Source organism: Chiloscyllium plagiosum, chromosome 32 (assembly GCF_004010195.1).
Source record: "Chiloscyllium plagiosum isolate BGI_BamShark_2017 chromosome 32, ASM401019v2, whole genome shotgun sequence".
NCBI lineage: Eukaryota > Metazoa > Chordata > Chondrichthyes > Orectolobiformes > Hemiscylliidae > Chiloscyllium > Chiloscyllium plagiosum.
Genome location: NC_057741.1, coordinates 15,087,328 through 15,107,445, shown reverse-complemented (window position 1 = coordinate 15,107,445; position 20,118 = coordinate 15,087,328). Strand labels below are relative to the sequence as shown.

Genomic DNA, 20,118 nt, shown 5'->3' with positions numbered 1-20,118 from the left:
CAGGACTAACAGAAAATGGCAAGTTTTTTCATCAGCTATTGAACCTGGGAAAACTCCAAAATAAATCTACCAAATTTGCGCATGACATATTGTAACCTTTTCCCTACTGTTTCTGAGAAAGATTTGAACAGTCCAGTTATATGGTTGTCTTATTGCGTCTGCATTAATTTCAAGTTTTCCACAATTGTAAAACAACCACTGTGTTAACATTAGAAGATTATTTGGAGATGGTAGATTTTCATTATCTTCCTTTTGCAGGTTACAGCAGTCCTGCTTCCAACATTGACAATGTATATGAGATTACTTTGTCAGTTCAACTTCAAGCTCAGACTGTAGATTTCATCACCACGCAAATTGAATTAGCTTCTGAAAGTTGTCCTTCTCAGGATTTGTCAGTGAATCTTCAAAGAATTCTATTTGCTTTTGGACTTCAGCAATTGTCAAAAGCTCCTGGATCTTCTTCAAATGTATCGGAGCCTTCTTTTATATGTTGGCAACCTGTAACATCATCTACTGAATATTTTGGTGGATTTATTTACTTGTTCAGCTTGAGATTGTTTAATTTTGAAGCAATTCTGTAATTTCAAATCTGATTTCCCCAACGTTATTCTTGACCTATCTGTGACATTCATTTTTTGGTAATATTATTTCACCTTCCATTTCTTGTGAATGTGGTTCTTTATGCATATTTCTTTAAAGTTGCTTTAATTCTGTTGCACCTTAATGCTGTTCTTTTCTTCTGTCCTCAGAGATTTAATGATTGTACAGTATTTCGACGTTGCGGCTTTAAAGCTTTTAATTCTGTCCTAAAGCAATGTTATTTTAATTCTCTGGTCTTAAAGTCTGTTCAAACCTGTAAACTCTTTAACAACAATGTAGCAATATTTGCTTTGTCTGCAGTTTGTTGAACTGTGTGTTATAGTAAGGCTAGATTATATTCCCTACAGCCTGAAAACAGGCCCTTCAGCTCAACAAGTCCACACTGATCCTCCGAAGAGCAACCCATGCAGACCCATTCCCCTACATTCACCCCTGACTAATACTCGTAACATTATGGACAATTTAGCATGGCCAATTCACCTAACCTGCACATCTTTTGACTGTGGGAGGAAACCGGAGCATCCGGAGGAAACACGGGGAGAATGTGCAAACTCCACACAGCCAGTTGCCCGAGGCGGGAATTGAACCCAGGTCCCAGGCACTGTGAGGCAGCAGTGCTAACCACTGAGCCACCGTGCCGCCCAATGCTGGGTGACATTTTTCCAAGGAAACTTTAAATTTTGTTTTATGACAATTCTGTGTCTCCCTATGACTTACTATGAATTGTCCTACACTTTTTTGTGGAATTTTCCCATCTACTGCAGCTAAGCTGGAGGTCTCTTGCCTTTTCATAAAAATTATGAAGGGACTAGATAAGATAGAAGCAGGGAGGCTGTTTCCACTGGTGGTGAAACTAAAACTAGTAGGGAATAACTTCAAAATAAGAGGGACCAAATTAAAGACTGAACTGAGGAGGAACTTCATGCAAAGGGTTGTGAATTTGTAGAATTCCCTGCCCAGTGAATCAGCTGAGGCTACCTCATTGAATGTTTTTAAGGCAAAGATAGATAGATTTTTGAACAGTAAAGGAATTAAGGGTGATGGTGAATGGTGGGCAAGTGCACCCGAGTCCATGAAGATATCAGCCATGATCTTATTGAATAGCGGGGCAGGCTCGATTGGCCAGATGGCCTACTCCTGCTTCTTTTTCTTGTGCACTTATGTACTTATGTTTACAGTCTAAAAAAAAGCCCATCTCCTTGCACAAATCTCTAAGGCTGCGGTTTAATACTCTGGCTATGCTGTGGCAGTATCCTATACACAATGAATGGGACAAATCCAAACCAGCCTATTACTGCCCCATCAGTCTATTTACTATCAATAACGTGATGGAAGGTATCATCACCAGTGCTACCAAGCAGCACCTGCATACTGATGGATATTTTGGGTTCTGCCAGCGCCTCTTAGCTCCTGGCCTCATTTCAGCCTTGGTTCAAAAATGGATAAAAGAGCTGAGCTCAAGAGATGAGGTGGGAGTGACAGGCCTTGACATCAAGGCTGCATGTGACTATGTGTGCCATGAGGGAGCCCCAGTAAAACTGGAGTCAATAGGATTGGGGAAAAACTCTCTGTTGTTTTGGACCATAACCAGCACATGGAACATGGTTGTATGAGTTGCAGTTTGATCATTTTAGTTCAGGACATCACTGCAACAGTTCTTCAGGGCAGCATCTTAAGCTAATTCATCAGTGGCCTTCCAATGATTGTAAGATCAGAAGTGGGAATCTTCGCTGATTCCCACAATGTTCATCACCATTCGTGACTTCTCAGACACTGAAGGAATCCAGTTTCAAATGCAACAGGATCTGGACAAGACCAAGGTTTAAACTGACAGGGAGCAAGTAACATCTGTATCACACAAGTTCCAGACATAAACCATCTCTAACAAGAGAGAATACAACTATCATTGCTTCACATTCAATAACATTACCATTACTGGATCCGCCATTATCAACATCCTGGAGCTTACCATTGACCAGAATCTAAACTGGAATCTGAATCTGAACTTCTGGTCTTCCTGTTATGGGAAGGATATTATTAAGCTGGAGAAGGTTGAGAAAAGATTTACCAGGATGTTACTGGAATGGAAGGTTTGAGTTATAAGGAAAGCTGGACAGGCTGGAACTTCTTTCACTGGAACGTAGATGGTTGAGGGATGACCTTATAGAGGTTTATAATATAATGAGGGTATAGATAAGGTGAATGGCAGCTGTCTTTTTGCTCAGGTAGGGGATTGCAAGACAAGGGGGCATGGTTTTAAGGTGAGAGGAGAAAGAGTTTTAAAACATTAGGGGCAATTTATTTATAAAGAGTGGTTTGTGTGTGTGGAATGGACTTTCTGAGGAAGTGGTGGATGTGGGTACAGATACAATGTTTAAAAAACATTTAGAAAAGTAGATTAGATTTGATTATAGAGTCATAGAGATGTACAGCATGGAAACAGACCCTTCGGTCCAACCTGTCCATGCTGACCAGATATCCCAACCCAATCTAGTCCCACCTGCCAGCACCCGGCCCATATCCCTCCAAACCCTTCCTATTCATATACCCATCCAAATGCCTCTTAAATGTTGCAATTGTATTGATTCCCCTACAGTGTGCAAACAGACCCTTTGGCCCAACAGGTCCACACTGACCCTCCGAAGAGTAACTCACCCAGACCCTCTAACTAATGCATCTAACACTATAGGCAATTTAGCATGGCCAATTCACCTGACCTGCACATCTTTGGACTGCGGGAGGAAACCGGGGCACCTGGAAGAAACCCACACAGGCATGAGGAGAATGTGCAGACTCCACACAGTCAGTCGTCCGAGGCCGGAATTGAACCTGGGTCCCCTGGCACTGTGAGGCAGCAGTGCTAACCACTGAGCCACCGTGCCGCCCTTACATAATAAAAAGGATTTGGAGGGAAATGGGCCAAGTGCAGCCAGGTGGGACTGGTTTAGTTTGGAATTATGGTCGGCATGGACTGGTTGGACCAAAGGATCTGTTTCTATGCTGTATGACTCTAATGACTCACCATATAAATACTGTGGCCACAAAAGCACATCAAAGGCTAAGAGTCCAGCTAGGAATGAGTAATTCATCTCCTGACTCCCAGAGCCTGTCCATCATCCACAAGTTATAAATCTGGAATGTGATGGAATACTCCACTTGCCTGGATGAGTTCAGCTCCAACAATATTCAAAAGGCTTGACATGATCCAGGACAAAACAACCCATTTGATTGGTACCTGTGGTAGAAAGATCTGCTACCCTGCCCACCCACAGCATAACCACACTAAAAAAACACAGAAGCAGGTTTGCAAAACACAGAGATCAAGCCTAACAATACACACAGAACACACCCACAATGCCCCAGTCTTGGCCAAACAGGGCTAACATAGAAATCAGACATGGCCAAGCTACTCCCAGACCAGAGAATACACCTCCCAAACAGCATTCACAGTAAGTTCCCAGCCCCCATTAGCACTGCGGTCCCAATACCCTTAGGGCACGCTCATCGCAGAAACAAAGAGGCAGGCCAAGAGGCCCTGGAAGACTTTGCTTGCAGGAGGAACATAATGTATAGGCCTGGATGCCTGGAGAGGGGACATTTACACATGTGCGCGTTGACGGGAAATACAATGAAGAATCCTCTAGAAGACATTCTCACCCATTCACAGAGATGGCTAGAACTTCCTGTGTCAATTACAAATGAATTGCTGCTGTCGGACGCTTGATTCCATTCAGTTTAATCTTGAATTTCCATTCAGTTTAATCTTGTTTTCATTGATTTACAGTTTTCACCACTGTACTGTAACTGCTTTACGTTTATCATCTTTGTATTGTACCCCTTTAAAATCTACCAGCACCTTCCATTCGGGAAAAGCATTTTGGCCATTGGTGCAGAGAATCAGTTCTGTGTCAGCCTGGTCAATTTCTCTTCCACGATATTGTTTTGTTCAATAAACCACTTGTCGATTTTGCCGTGATCCTCATTTTGTGGTCTCTGATTCATTGGGCTGAATTTCTCTGACAGTACCACATTTAGAAGCATTCATTCCCTCCTCCACCAAATCTCAGTAGCAGCAATGTGAACGATCTACAAGATGCACTGCAGTAATTCACCAAGGCTCTTATGACCATACCATCTGGAAAGAGAAGGGTGGCAGATACCTGCACCATCTGCAACTTACCCTCCATGCCACTCACCACATGACTTGGAAATATATTGCTGTTCCATCACTGTCGTTGGGTCAAAATCATGGAATTCCCTCTCCAACATTGTGGGTCTACTTGCACCAAATATACTGCAGCGGTTCAAAAAAGCAGCTCACCACCATCTTCATAGGAGCAACTCAGGATGGACAATAAATGTTGGCCCATCAAGTGATGTCTGCATCCCGTGAATGAAAGTATGTTAAACTATGAGGTTGTCCACTTTGGTCCTTATTTGGTCCACTTTTTTTTTTCAAAAGGATATAGCAAGGAACTTTCTAAATGACAGAAAACGTAAAGCAGTGGAATACAATAAACATTTACATATCTCTTTAACATACAGGAACATAGGAATAAGAGGAGGCCATTGAGCCCCGAAGCCTGTTTGGCCTATTTTGGACAGGAGAAGGAAAAGGCTAACAGAACACTGGCCTTGGGTTCTTGCTATTGGAATTCAATTCTCAGGAATAAAAGACATGTTATACAGAGCCTTGCAGACCACACCCTGAGTCCTGTCCTCAGTTGTGGGTGCTATAGCTTAGAAAGAATGTTTTAGCTCTGGAGGTAGAACAGCACAGAGATTTCAGGGTAATACTTGCAATCTAAAAGTTAAATTATGAGACAGATCACATAATCTAAAAGGGTATTCCTCAGAATTTGGAAGTTTAAATCACTGCAGCTTGACAAATGTTTTGAAGATATTAAGGAGAATGTGTAGAATGGATAGAAAAAGAAAACTATATTTGTGTCATCTTCTGTCAAAGGAGCAATCAGGAACCAGATATTGCCTTCAGAATGCAACAATAGTGACAGTAGGGTACACATAAAGCAGTATGTTGTGTACAGGCTTCCAGACTCTGAGAATGGGATACAGGGTACTGTTTGAAACTGTTTTTAGGGTCTAATAGCTGCCCACCTGTACTGGAGACATTTTTTAATTCATTCGTGAGATGTTGGCATAGGTGGCTGAGCCAGCAAATTTTACCAATCGCTGATTGTCTTTGAGAAAGTGGTGTTGAGTTGCTGCCTTGAACTGCTGCAGTTCCTAGGGTGCATGAACACCAATGGTCTGTTACAGAGGGAGTTCCATGATTTTAAACCCAACAACAGTGGAGGAACAGTGATAAGAATTCCCATGTCAGGATGGCTTGGAGGAAAACACGAAGGAGACGATGTTCCGAAGTATCAGCTGCTCTTGTCCTTCTAGATGGTAGAGGTCACGGGTTTGGAAGGTGGTGTTGGAGGAGTATTGGTGAGGTGTAATGTTTAAAGATTAAACTGTACTATCTCTTTGGATAGTAATGTAATGTTAAAGAGTCAAACTGTCTTTCCCCAAGAAGCTGAACATTCTGGAAGTGGGTGGGGTGACATTCTGTCTCACAGACAACATGCAGGTATGTGGATGACTATCCATTGTAATCTACACTTCATTTGGGCAGCCATTTACTGCTATTCTACTGCTATTATCAAATTAAACTCTCATTCAGTCACTTCCATTCAGAATTGTTTTCATAGCCATCCCCTAGCCAATCAAATTCATTTGTGTGATCATTCCCCAGTATTGAAGTATATCAAATCTACACTGTCTAGGGAAGTAACGGAGCCAGAACTCATTTGCAGGTCCACGCTGAAGCTAGGACAAATCACACCTACATTGTCTTGGGGAATCACAGAGCCAAGAAATCGTTTGCTTAACGATTCCCCAGGATTAGGGCATTTACATTTACATTATCTCCAAGGATAGCATCATCCTACCATTGTACCTGGGGTAACATGTGGTTATGGGTGGAGGGTGGCAGGAGTACCTGTGAGCAACTGACCTGTATAAAGGGGATGCATTTTGGTTGTTCAGGGCCTCTTTTGACTCGACTTTGCACACCAGCGAAGAGTGTCAAAGGGGGCAATCTAGCTTGTACAAGCTTTAATAAACTTTAACTGCTTGCAGAATTTGTTGTATGCAAATTGTATGAAACTGTATGTATTAAATCTCAGGAAAAGAACCTGACAGAAGTACTGCAGTGCAGCATCTCAACGACATACACTGTTTCCACAATGTATTGGTGCTGCAGGGAGTTAATGCTGAAGATAGTGGACAAGACTACCTGTGAAGCAGGCTGCTTTGTCCTTGACGGTATTGAGCTTCTTGAGTGCTGTTGGAGCTGCATGATACAGGCAACCACACCATATTCCATCATACTCCTGACTTGTGCCTTGTTGATAGTGGAGAAGCAATAGTGAGACAGGAAAGGCACTTGCTACTGAATTCTAAGTTTCTGACCTACTCTCATAACATATTTATGGCTGGCCAAATCTTATTTTAGCCAATGCTGATAGTGGCGACAGATTCAGCGGTGGATATGCCACTGGACATCAAAGGGAGATGGCAAGCACTTCTTTCTGTATATTAGCATGAGCTGTTTTAATATCTGCATTGTGAATAGTGCTGAATGTTGTGTTGTTATCAGCGAAATCCCTACCTCTAACTATAAGATGGAGGAAAGGCCATTGATGAGGCAGCTGAGGGTGGTTGAGCCTAGGACAAGGATCAGAGCCTGTTGCGTCTTGAAAGAGACTGTGACTACATTTTCTGACACATGTCACATATTCAATTTTCCCTGTTAGAGATTCACAAGGGTTTCAGAAGATGTAAGAAAAGCTGCCTCAGCACAAACTCCAGAGATGCAAACAGCAGAAGCAGAATCATGTTCAGAACTGAATTGCTTCTTTCCATGACAACCAGTTCTAAGAAGTATAATTTTTGCTCATTTGTTGAGTACTTAAATAATTAAGTACAAAAGCTTTATCTTAATAAGGTAGGCAGAAGCAAAACCATTGTTGCAGCAGTATACTTACATAACATTTTACAAAGCAATGAGCAAACCCACAAAACAGGACAAGTTGGATCTGTAGTATTATGCAATACGTGGAACACTTACTACAACAAAAGCAGAGTATCAAATTGCTAAATTGCTCATGTATGCCTTACATCACTAATTATCCATCTGAAAGATTTTTCAATCTGCGGTACAATTTCCAGAATCTTTCCTTAGATATGTGAGCTTAGATATAAGAGCTGATTGTTCTTAATGTGAGGAGCAGTAGTTAAGTTTATAGAGCTGTGTCTTCAAGGTCAATGAGCGAAGAGATCACGTTGAGGGAAGGATGGTCTTCAATGCTTGCTAATTGACAAATGTAATTTTCTTCAAAGCAAAGTGCCTTTTTAAACGCTCATTTTTCAGTACCCATACAACCATATATTCATAGCCTCTTAGAACGCAGAAGGAAGCCTTTATGCCTCCTCTTGATTATTCTAACTCAGTAAAGGAGTTGTCCTATTTAGTCTCAGACTTCACCTTCTTCACCATAATACTGCAAATGAAAATCTTCTTCAAATACATCTCCTTTTAAAATAACTGTGGAGTTTAATTCCCACTGATTTTTCACGTATTTATAACTTGCCACATCAATGCATTTCTCTTCATTATTCCCTTTAGACAGAAAATTAAAATTAAAGCAAAGAATGACTAAAAGGTTAACATGTTTGACACAATTAAGAATAGGAGAAAGTGAGGTCTGCAGATGCTGGAGATCAGAGCTGAAAATGTGTTGCTGGAAAAACGCAGCAGGTCAGGCAGCATCCATGCTGGAAAAGTGCAGCAGGTCAGGCAGCATCCATGCTGGAAAAGCTGCCTGACCTGCCGTGCTTTTCCAGCAACACATTTTCAGCATAATTAAGAATATGAAAGAAAGCTCACAAGGAATATAAAAACCGATAGTTAGAGCTTCTACAAATCAGCTAAAATGGTGTCAGCATTCGTAATGCCAAATGGTCATCATACATGTGTGAACATGGAATCAGCTATGACAGAATGTCTCCAGGAAGCTCCTGTGCAAGTGTGCCAGTGATCTTGCCAGCATTCTCTTTGTGGTGACATCATCAGCATGCATGGGTGACAAGGGGGATGAAGAGGTGAGGTGGAGGCTGGTGCTCTGCTAGTAGCACGGACCAAGACTGGCCCCAGGAGAGGGACAAGAATGAGGTCTACACCTGAAGCAGAGGAAGGGCTGTATCAGGACCAAGATCAGGGAAAGTCTGCACTGTGGAGAGGAGGAGCTAGCATCCAGTTGTCTGTAATGTATATTCATTTTAATTTGAAACAAAATTTTAAAATGTGAATTATTTTTCTAAATGCAGATTTGCTGTAGTGCCATTTAGAACATTGGTCTTTGCTTTTGTTTGCTTACAAATGACGTCAATTTTCGCTTTGTGCATGAAAGCTCATGAATCACAGCAATCTTAGAAAGAAAAGAGTTATTATTATGGGCACTGAAACCTACAGAAAGTGAGTTAGGGAATTAATAATGAAAAGTAGGTAGGTAGCATTAAATTGAAAAGGTATTTTGCAGTGGTTTTCAGTAAAGGATAGAGCAATCCCAGTTGTACATCAGAAAATGGAAAGGATGGAAAAACTCAAGAAAATTATCATCATCAGGGAAGTCATATTGAGTAATATGTTGGTGCTCTGAACTGACACATTTTCCGATCTTAATGGATTTTACTCTTAAAAAATTGTGGCTAGTGATATAATTGATGCCTTAATTTTAAATTACCAAAATGCCCCTAGTGAGAAGGTTCTATTTGATTGAATAAAAAGTGTAACTCCTTTATTCAAATGGGAAGGAGAGAGACAGCAGGAATATATGTTCCAGTTTGCTTAGCATCAGTCATATATTCATAGAGTCATACAGCATGGAAACAGACCCTTGGCTCCAACCAGTCCATGCCTAACATAATCCCAAACTGAACTGGTCCCACCTACCTGGTCCTGGCCATATCCCTCCAAACCTTTCCTATTCATATATCTATCCAAATTCTTTTAAAACTGTTATTGTACTCACATCCACCACTTCCTTAGGAAGTTCATTCCACATGCAAACCTCTCTCTCTGTGCAGAAGATTTGCCTCCCATTTCATTTTTAAATCTCTCTTAAAAGATGTCAGGAACTATTATTATGAACATTATCACAACACACTTAGGAAAGTTAAAGACAGCCAGGCTGAGTCAACTTGGTTTTGTGAAAGACAAATCATGTAAGAATAATTGATTGGATGAAGAAGTGATATGTCCTGTGGATACAGGGAACCAGTGGGTGTACTGCACTTAGATCTCCAGAAAGCAGTTAAGGTACACGTCAAAGGTTAGTGTGGTAAATAAAAGCTCATGATGTTTCGGGTATGGATAGACAATTAGCCAGCTGAGAGATAACAGAAAGTGGATGTAAATAGGTATTTTTATCTCGGCAGGAATCAGTTCTGGAGCCTGAGCTTTTTATAACTTATGCAATTGACTTGGTCAAAGGAATCAACAGTATGAATGCTAAATTTGCTGATTATAAAAAGACACATAGAAATGTAAGTCATTAACAATTTTGACAAGAATAATAATAAAGAAACAAGTTATCTAGATGTTTGGAAGCTGCAGAACCCTCATTCTGAGATACAGAGGAATCTATATGTTTGATGCATAAATTGCAGGTATGGAATGCCATTCGGAAAGCAGATATAATTTGGAACTGAAGATGGTAAGTCATATTGGACTCAAAATGTTAACGCTGTTTCTCTTTCCATAGATGCTGTCAGACATATTGAGTTTTTCCAGTACCTTCTGCTTTTATCCCAGCTCTTTCAATCTCTCCACATAACTGAAGTCCCTCATCACTTGTATCATCCTATGATTCCATGACTCTATTTGCTGTAGCTCATTCACAATTGTTTTGTGGCATCTGTTGTTAAAACTACACCCATGTTGAGCTAAGTGCAGCTCATTTGTAAAAATATTTATTCACCATTATTTCCTGCCTTCTCAACTTTATAGATAAAGTAGCCATAGTCCTACTGGACCATAGTGCAGCCCTCACAATACAGAGAGATGATTGTTGATTGTTTAACCTGACAGTCACCACCAGTCATCTCAAAGGTGAGGGGAGAGGTTGGGAGAAAGATTCCTTCATGGTAACTTCAGCAAATATGCCAGACCTCTGCATCACAAACCAGCCATCCAGCCAATTGACCTCCCCTCCAATACATTAGTCAATTACATACCCAGTTTGCCATATTTTCTCTAATTCTATTTGCCTCTTTGTTCATATATACAACATTTATTGCATGATCTTCCTCAAGCCTCTCAGTTACTTCATTAAAGAATCTAATCAGTTTTATCAGGTATGATCTACCTTTAACAAATTGTTACTGTCCACTCCTTATCACATCATACTTCTCCAATGGCTAAACTAAAACAATTTTGCTTGGAGTTTCCAATGGATTATGTTGCTTTTCCAGTGCTATTCCCCCAGGCCAACACAATCAATGTAAACTCCAAATTGTGTTTAGCATTACTGGACTTTTCATTCGTTTCAAATACATTATGGCAGGAACAGACCTCAACTACAAAAGTGACCACAAATCCTGGATGAATTAATCACCTTTGGGAATTTTTCCTCATTGCATTCATTGGCAGGTCTTCAAAGATGGCTTCAAAAATTAGGCCAGAACCTTTCAGAGCAAGGGTTATAAACATTCAGAAAAAATTTGATTTTTTTTTCACTTACTAATGTACTAATTGCTGTATTCCAAATTAACCAGAGAATAGCTTGCAAATCTTTCACAAGTCAATTTCAGTGAATTAAAATTTACACACAGGTGAAGGATTGATATTGCACATTCATCTACATCTTTTTCTGATAAAAACATTGTCAGTTGCATAAATGAAACCTTGCTAAGTTATTATTTTTGTTCATTTTTAAAATTCAAGTCAATTTGTTATGGTTTGATATAAAAGCAAAACATGCCGGGACTACACAGGAGGTGCTTTAACATCTACTGAGAAAAACGACAGGTTGTGATGATTCATATTTATTTTTATTTATACTCATTGCCTGTGCTTCCTGGTTTCTGCTGTACGATAACGGGGGTGTATTTTGTCAATTGCCAGTAACTCCTGAAATTAGAGCTGAAAGCAGGTGGCTACCAGTTTTCAGCGACAGTGGCTAGCATGACTCAGCATGGTATACTGTGGGCAGCCAACTGACAGACCACCAGCATAAGCCCAATCAGAGGGTGGCAGCTCAGCAGTGCCATTGTTAAAACTGGCCACTAATGACAGCAGCTTCAGGGGAGAGAGGGGATGGCCTCATAGTGGGAAGACGACCAGGCCTGCCAAGCTCGGCTATCATTTAGTTGCTGTGAAGCACTGGCACTGACATTTCCCAAGGTGTGACCATCACCAGCAGCAAGCCCTCAGTGTGTCATGAAACTATAGAGTACCCATAAAGAATAGCCTCATCACTGTAGTCCACTCAAAGGCCAAGAAGTGAACATTAATTGGCTGTCTATGTGGCTCAACTGGTCTCCCAGTGTGTATCCAATCAGCATCTCTCTTGCCATTGACAATATAGTATGTTTATAGGTTCATGTAACATGTTGGACTTCCCTTCTGACCTCAGTCTGTCAGCCTTTTTACATCTGAGCCCTTCCTTAAAGTGCCCAGAAAATTACACCTCACTGGTACCAGCCATATTTACTATCAGACTTGGTGTTGTGGTTACTTCTCTTGATGAACTATAGTTTTTGATTGAAACATGTTTTAAAATCACATAGATAACATTCCAATGCTGTGACGTGGAGTTATAAAGAAAATACCTTGAGGCTTTAGAACATTATTGTCATTAAAGGAGGGTGACATAATGTAATGCTGCACACTTATTGTCGCTATTAGATTGCTGCATGCGAAGTGCACTGCAATATATGTCCAAGGTTGCTAGGAGACTTGTGGTTGCTAGGAGTTCCAACTGTACACAAAAGATCATTTGAAAGACTTAGAAATTAAATTTAATGAACTAATTTTTTTGATGCTCCCCTTTTTCTTTTAACTTTGCTTTTCTCTCTGCCACTGCTGTTAATTATGGCTCTCAGAAGCCATTGTGCTCGTTGTTCTGCTGCTTTATTTATGCCCAGTTTCATTAGTGATGCCAAGACTTTGTTGAATTGAAATTCCCTAATAAATTAGATTGTTGGAAAGAGAAAAAAAGGGATGCAAGTGATCAGCCAACACAGAGGTTATTGTGTCCACATAACAGTCTTGTTACATCTGAATCAAATGAAAGAGGTACCCTTACTTCACATAGGCAAAAGACTACTTCCTGCAATATTAGCAATATCAAGATTCTGCCTTGAGTAATTGGAACACTTCTCAAACTGGATGGACAATATGCTGAATGACATTAAAAAAATTACAGGCCCTGAAATTCCAGAGTGGTTCAATTGGTCCCTCCCCATGGGAAACTGGGACAAAATTTTTTAACATTGGCAAAATTTACAATACTGGATCCTTCTGTCATAACCAGAATTACAAAATGGTTTTATACATTCCGCAAATCCTGAAGAAAATGCAAAATATTCCCTTCTTCAAACTGCCCCCTCATGTTTTGCAAAGGGAAGTCTGTAACTACAAAGGTTATGATATCTTGAAATATACTTCACCCCCATTTAGATTTTGAAACAGGTACAGATTTGTTTTATAACAAGAACACACAGACTGGAACAGAGGGTTTGATGTAAGGTTTTCCCTATTTGTGAATGGAAAAACTTTGGAAATTGACTCACCGTATGACAATGAGTTCTACCCAGACTCGAATGAAAGCTGGTAGAGGACCGAAGGCTTCCAGGATGTATGTGTAATGAGCACCTGATTTCTTTATACTGGTCCCAAGTTCAGCATAGCAGAGCGCTCCTGTCAATAGAAAGGAACAGCATCAGAGTAATAACTAACTTCTCAAAGCATCTATCTATACATATCAATGAATACACAAACTGACATGCCTGCTGTGTATTCACCTCCAATTGATGTTTTATTGCAGATGCAAAATGATCAAGAAAAAAATCCACTTGGCTTCATTCCTCCACTCTTTGTACCAGCCAGTTCCAACTGGTTTTCCTGACCTTGTCAGTGTGGTGGGGGAAGAGGTGAGATTATATTGAAACAGTTGGAGTTGGTTCATAACTTATTTACTGCCAAACTAGAAAAAAAGACCCCAGTCTGCCACAAATAATCGGGATGTGACAGAAAATAGCCAATCCAAAACTTGGATGAGTGCCTACACACAGCAACAGAATTGTTTGCTTTAAAATGACAACCCTCGTTACATCTAGTATTAAGTTCATAACAAAACAACATATCCTGTGTTACCTGGTCTCACAGTCCTCTGTTTATAAAACATCATGGTCCAGATATTCCACAGTTTCCTACTTTAACTCCAAAACGAGACAAGTGGACTCCTCTGGCAAATCTGAATTGCTGCCATGTACGGCAATTTGTGTGAGAAATATCCTGGGGATAGTCAGGTGTTGCATCAACAGTCTTAGAATAAGCAATGGGGTGAAATATCTAATTGATGCTTACAAGGTATTTATTCAAATTTCTTTGCTGGACTTTCTTTACAAGAGAAAGCTCGCTGATTTCTTTTGTCTCCTTATCATCCCATACCTGACACGGGGATCAGCCTGTATGTAGCACCATGACTTTGCTGCAGAAGGCAATACACTAGATTGCAAAACGTAAATTACACATGGATTTATATAATGAGCTGATTTCTCCCATTTTTCCACAAAGCGCAATTTTCAGTGCAATTCATGTTGGGCGCCCCGGCATGGTCCATTTTAACTCCTCCCAAACAATTGTCTGCTTTTCAGCTCAAGAACTATACAACTGGCCTCCGCAGCAAGTAAGACAGAAGGGCTCACCTCTGCTGGGACTTTGCAATGTTTATGTCGTTGGTGCTATATTTAAAACTCAGCTCCCTAGCACCTCACACACTTCAATGAAGGAACTGGCCTTTTCACACTCCCCTGCTCCACCATTGTAATTAAGCAAATAGCCCAGAAACAGAAGCAGGTACCCTGTTTCTCTAACAGAGAAAAGACTGGAGATTGGCAGAAAAGACTCTAGACTGCTAAAAGCGGCCACGCCACCAGTCACAGCCAGTCTGGATAAAGATAGCAAATGATCTCCAGGATGAAAAGAAACACCCAGCAGGGCCAAAACAAGACCTTCTCCAGTTCACCAGGGTACATGCCACCATCCCCTTACATTTGCTATCTCATACTCACAGGGGTATCACTATTCATGTTAACTCTGCCACTCCACACACCCCCTCAACAAGGCTCATTGGCTACCATACTTGCTATTGCAAGCAGCATGTCCACTCAAACACATCCCACCTATCTCCTTCTTGCAAACGATGAACCCTGCCTACCCACTGCATTTCTTACTCACTTACTGACCACACCTCACTATCCCTCCTGCTCCCCATCAACACTAACCACTCGTCCACCCCTCTGTCTTAGTGCAGGAAAAGATTAGATTAGATTACATTACAGTGTGGAAACAGGCCCTTCGGCCCAACAAGTCCACACCGACCCGCAACCCACCCATACCCCTACATTTACCCCTTACCTAACACTATGGGCAATTTAGCATGGCCAATTCACCTGACCTGCACATCTTTGGACTGTGGGAGGAAACCCACGCAGACAACGTGCAAACTCCACTCAGTCAGTCGCCTGAGGCGGGAATTGAACCCCGGTCTCTGGCGCTGTGAGGCAGCAGTGCTAACCACTGTGCCACCGTGCCGCTCACGAAAACTTCTCTAAATATCAGTCGCAGGGTGGCTGACACTAGATTCCTCACCCCACATGTGGAAGAGATGCTGGAATTCACCGGGGCTTGGGTTGGGAGGAGGGGGCGGTGTTGAAACTCCAATGTCCAGCCAACTTTGTTTTGTTGTGTTGTACTGCACTGCTCTCCCATTAATGTCAGAACACATTTTCTGGAACAAGCTCTTATACCTTTTCCACAACTACTTCCCACTTTTATGCAGGTTTTAGTGGACCCCTGTGCCCTCGAATGACAAGGAAGGCAGTGCTGGAGATGCTGAGTTCACCTTTGTGACGTCCCAGTCACATTTGTGCACTGAGGATTGACAGATGTCACTCAGGTCACCTGTTGCTCCTTGGAATAAGCCACTGGCATAAAAAAGTCAGTGCAATTGTGATCTTGCCAGGCAGTGAGATAGGATGGCCACCAATTCCATTGAAGCACGATGCCAGATCCAACATATGACATAATTTGGTAGTGGCATCCCCAGCCACCCTTAGTCTGCATTGTGATTCCACCAGCTGTAGATGAGAGCACTGAAGATGATAGATTTGGGAACTGGTCATCCTCATTTACTTACTTGGGCATCTTCAGCTGTTGCTTCCCTGGCTGGAGGTTGCATAGCAACCACAATAGTTCCCTGTTATAGCTGGGTTTGGTGACAACCTTCCAATTTCTGTCTTCACTGGTGACCCCATGACTGATCATGGCCCAGTCCCTGGACAGATATCTCCACAGCACCCCAACCTGTGGCTCCTCTACACCTACAAATCTTACTGAGGCCCAAACCCAGATGGCAATGACTTTGATGCTTGAACTGTGGATGGATGAAGAGCTTGGTCAAACTCCTGAACGAAGATTGGATGATTCTTGTAAATGTATGCAGTAGTACCCTCTAAATCAGCACAGTCACCTTTTGCTACACTCAGGAGTGATCCCTTTTGACTTTCAGACATAGCTATTAGCTTGAAGTATGTGCAGTGTGTTTGCCCGTAAGCTGCTGGCACATGATGTAGGTGTGAGATTGATGTAGCTCGGTGCTGTATAGCAACATGTTTCCCCACTTTATTGTACATCTTTTCGTCTGTGCGAAACACAGACACAATTCAGAAAGGCCAGTCAGCGCAATTGAGTGAAAGCTAAGGAAGCAAGCCAAGAAACAGAAGGGACATCCAAGTAGATGCATGAGATGTGTGAGTGGCCCTGTGGACAAAGCAATCTGGCAGAAACATGTAGGTTGTTGATGTCCCTGAGTTCCTGAAGTGATGTGTGAGTGGGTCTGAAAGCAGTCATGATGTTGTGGTTGAGGCTGGTGGTTGCCCAGTTGCAATGAGGAAGTATGGAAGAGGAAAGCGTCCATGCAGAGTGCAAGGAAGTGGTTGTGATGCTAGAGCCAGATGTAGACCCAAAGAAGCAAAGGGCAAGCTGTGGACTCACATAACTGCTCTAGCTTCAATGATGGGAACTGGCATCATCTAGTTTTTCAGGAAAGGAAGGCAGTTTGGTGAGCTGCATTGAAATTAAGCAAGGTTAGCGAATAATGAGATACAAATGCATGGAAATAAAGTGGTGCTTTTCAACAGCGAGATTCAGAACTCACCACCAAAACCTTAAGGGGAAAATCTGAAGTTTTTTTGAAGTATGACTCTCATGCTTTTCATCTCAATATAGTTTCCCAACTATCTTGACATTGCCCACACTACTCAGGGTCTTGGCAATGTCTTTCATGTTCTCAAAATAACCCAACTGCCTCAGTACCAATGTATTACTTTGAAAAATGTAGTTACCGTTATTTGTACACAAATAGGGCAGCAGCAGTGAGATATACTAACAGTTTGTCTGTTTAAAGGGTAAAAGCCAGCCAAATGTTCAAAGAAGTTTCTGCTCTTCTTCTTAAAGGTGGCTTGGAATCCATCAGGCCCACCTAAACAGGGTGTTAAGACTCAGAGCAGGTGAAATGCTAGGAATCCTACAGTGAGCAACTCACTCCTGACTCCCTAAAGCCTGTCCAGCATGTACAAGGCACAGATCAGGAGTATGATGGAATACTCCCCACTTGCCTGGATGTGCGCAGCTCCAATAACACTCAAGAAGCTTGACACCATCCAGGGTAAAGCAGCCCGCTTGATTGGCACCACATCCACAATCATCCATTCCCTCCACCACTGATACTCAGTAGCAGCAATCTACAAGATGCACTGCAGAAATTCAGTAACAAACCTTTGACAGCACCTTCTATCTACAGGGAAACCATGAGATTCCCGACAATGTGGAAACAGGGCCTATGGCCCAACAAGTCCACACCGACCCTCCGAAGAGTAACCCACCCAGACCCGTTTCCCTCTGACTAATGCACCTAGCACTATGGGCAATTTAGCATGGCCAATTCACCTTACCTGAACATCTTTGGACTATGGGAGGAAACTGGAGCACCAAGAGGAAACCCATGCAGACGGGGAGAATGTGCAAACTCCACACAGACAGTCGCCAGGGGCTGGAATCGAACCTGGGACCCTGGTGCTGTGAGGCAGCAGTGCTAACCACTGAGCCACCATGTTCTCTTCTAAGTCATTCAGCATCCTGATTTGGAAATAATGCTCCATTCCTTCAGTATCGGATCATAATTCCGGAATTCCCTCCCTCACGGCATTGTGTCTACCTGCAGCATGGGAATTGCAGTGATTCAAACAGTCAGCCCAACAAACCCTTCTCAAGGGCAACTAGGGATGGATAATGCATGCTGAGACAGCCAGCAATGCCCACATCCAGTCAGTGAAATTTTGAAAAAAGGCTTCTAATCCATCCTCCAGTCAATATTATGCTGAAGTGTCAGCAATGATTCTGAGCATACATTCTGACTGGGTTTAAAATCACAAACTACCAAGTCAGGAACAAGAATGCTACCACTGTATAAGTGTACAATATATCAAAATAATGTTCTAGTTCTAATGAAAATGTTCAGCAAGAGATGGCATAAAGGTGCTTTGCACTAAGCATAATCACAGAATCCCTATGTCATGGAAGCAGGCTATTCAGCCCATACTGTCCCTCCTAAGAGCATCCCACCCTATCCCTGCATTTCCCAAGGTCACTCCATCTAACCTGCACACATTTGGTCGGTAGGAAGAAACCCAGAGAACTTAGAAGAAACCCACACCAGGAGAAAGTACAAACCCCATAGAGTCAGTTACCCAACGCTGGAATTGAGCCTTGGACCCTAGTATTGTGAGGTAGCAGTGCTAACCACTGAGCTACCTTGCCACTTCCAAAGTCCGGTCCATAATGATTTCACATTTAGTGTTGGTGGCAGTGGGTTGACAATTGACCTCTGCCTTCTGACTGAGGTAGTCGGCAAAATCAACAAGGTTCTGCTACCTTGGTTATTAACGACTGACTGGTACTGAAAAAAAAAACACTTGCACGTGGTCATTGGCTGAAAATAAGATTGACAAGGAATTATATTTCTCCCTCTCCAGGCAAAATCAGAGGGTCTGTGGATATTCACCAATGCCAATTGAGACTCCTGAGTCAGTACTAATTTCACTAATTTTGTATAAACACAAAGCTATTCTAAGAGCTTGAAAGGTAATTTTAAGAAGTTTACATTTCAATGTTGTTTGTTCCTGTTATATTATTCTGACAGAATTAGGAACAAATTGTTGTGTGAGCGAACATCCAGGATGGCACAGTTACGCACAGTAGCCTGCACAGTAATCAGGAATCTAGCAACAATGTATCAGTCCACCAACTACAGGGAGAGTTGATGATACTCACTCATGCTTCAGAATTTGAGTCTAAAGTGTTATTTCAACCTTACGGTAACCAGGAGATACAACAGTTTCTTTTACAAATTAAACTTTTGGTATAGATTAAAAATAAATACAAGAGGCAATGGTTAGCCATGATGAATAAACTGGAAAAAGAAATGAATGATGTTGAAAAACATGGCTTCTCTTTCACACTTTCTTTGTCGTCTATATTTCCGGAACTCCATCAACATTAATGAGCTGGGGTTAAGTCAAGATTTGAAAGGTCAAAGTATAATGTTTTCTTTCTGCAAATATACCCATGGCCTGTGTTTTGGGTTAAAATGCAGATTGCATCAATGTTTATGTGAAGGTTGGAAAGTTGTGGATCTTTCCCCAATAAATCTATCATTGACAGCTGAGGTTATTTTGATTTGGCTTGAGAAGAAGGAAGAAGATGAAGAGAGAGAAGGGGATAATAAAAGATTGAATTAGTAAATTAGAGATGCACAATCAAGACAGTTAGCAATAAACTGTTAAATCACCAGAAAAATAAAGATTCAGCACAGAAAGGTTACTCATTGAACCAAGCAGTATTAGGGTTATTGAAAAGTTTCAGCAGAGAATGGGCCCAAACTAAATCATTGGTAGCTCAACAGTCTATTCTAGTATTGCTATTTTTGCAAACTGTTGGACTCAACTGTTTGGCTTATCTGATCAATCAGAAAGTTTTATTTTCAGTGTTACATAAAACTTCAATCTAAAATGACTACTTTATTTTTCAAATAGTCACGTTTACAAATTGCAAACACAAATAAAACTCCAATAGAAACAAATTTGTTTCATAGATCTTTCAAT

At 41.5% G+C, this 20,118-nt stretch overlaps 1 protein-coding gene across 1 annotated transcript in view; it reads right to left on the bottom strand.

Moving 5' to 3' along the window:
* The window catches only part of slc7a11 (solute carrier family 7 member 11), a 187,069-nt gene that overhangs the window by 141,609 nt on the left and 25,342 nt on the right, over positions 1 to 20,118 (bottom strand). The window contains exon 2 of the mRNA XM_043674092.1: positions 13,465 to 13,591. Coding sequence (XP_043530027.1) covers positions 13,465 to 13,591 — 127 coding nt within the window. The remainder of the gene's footprint in view (positions 1 to 13,464; positions 13,592 to 20,118) is intronic.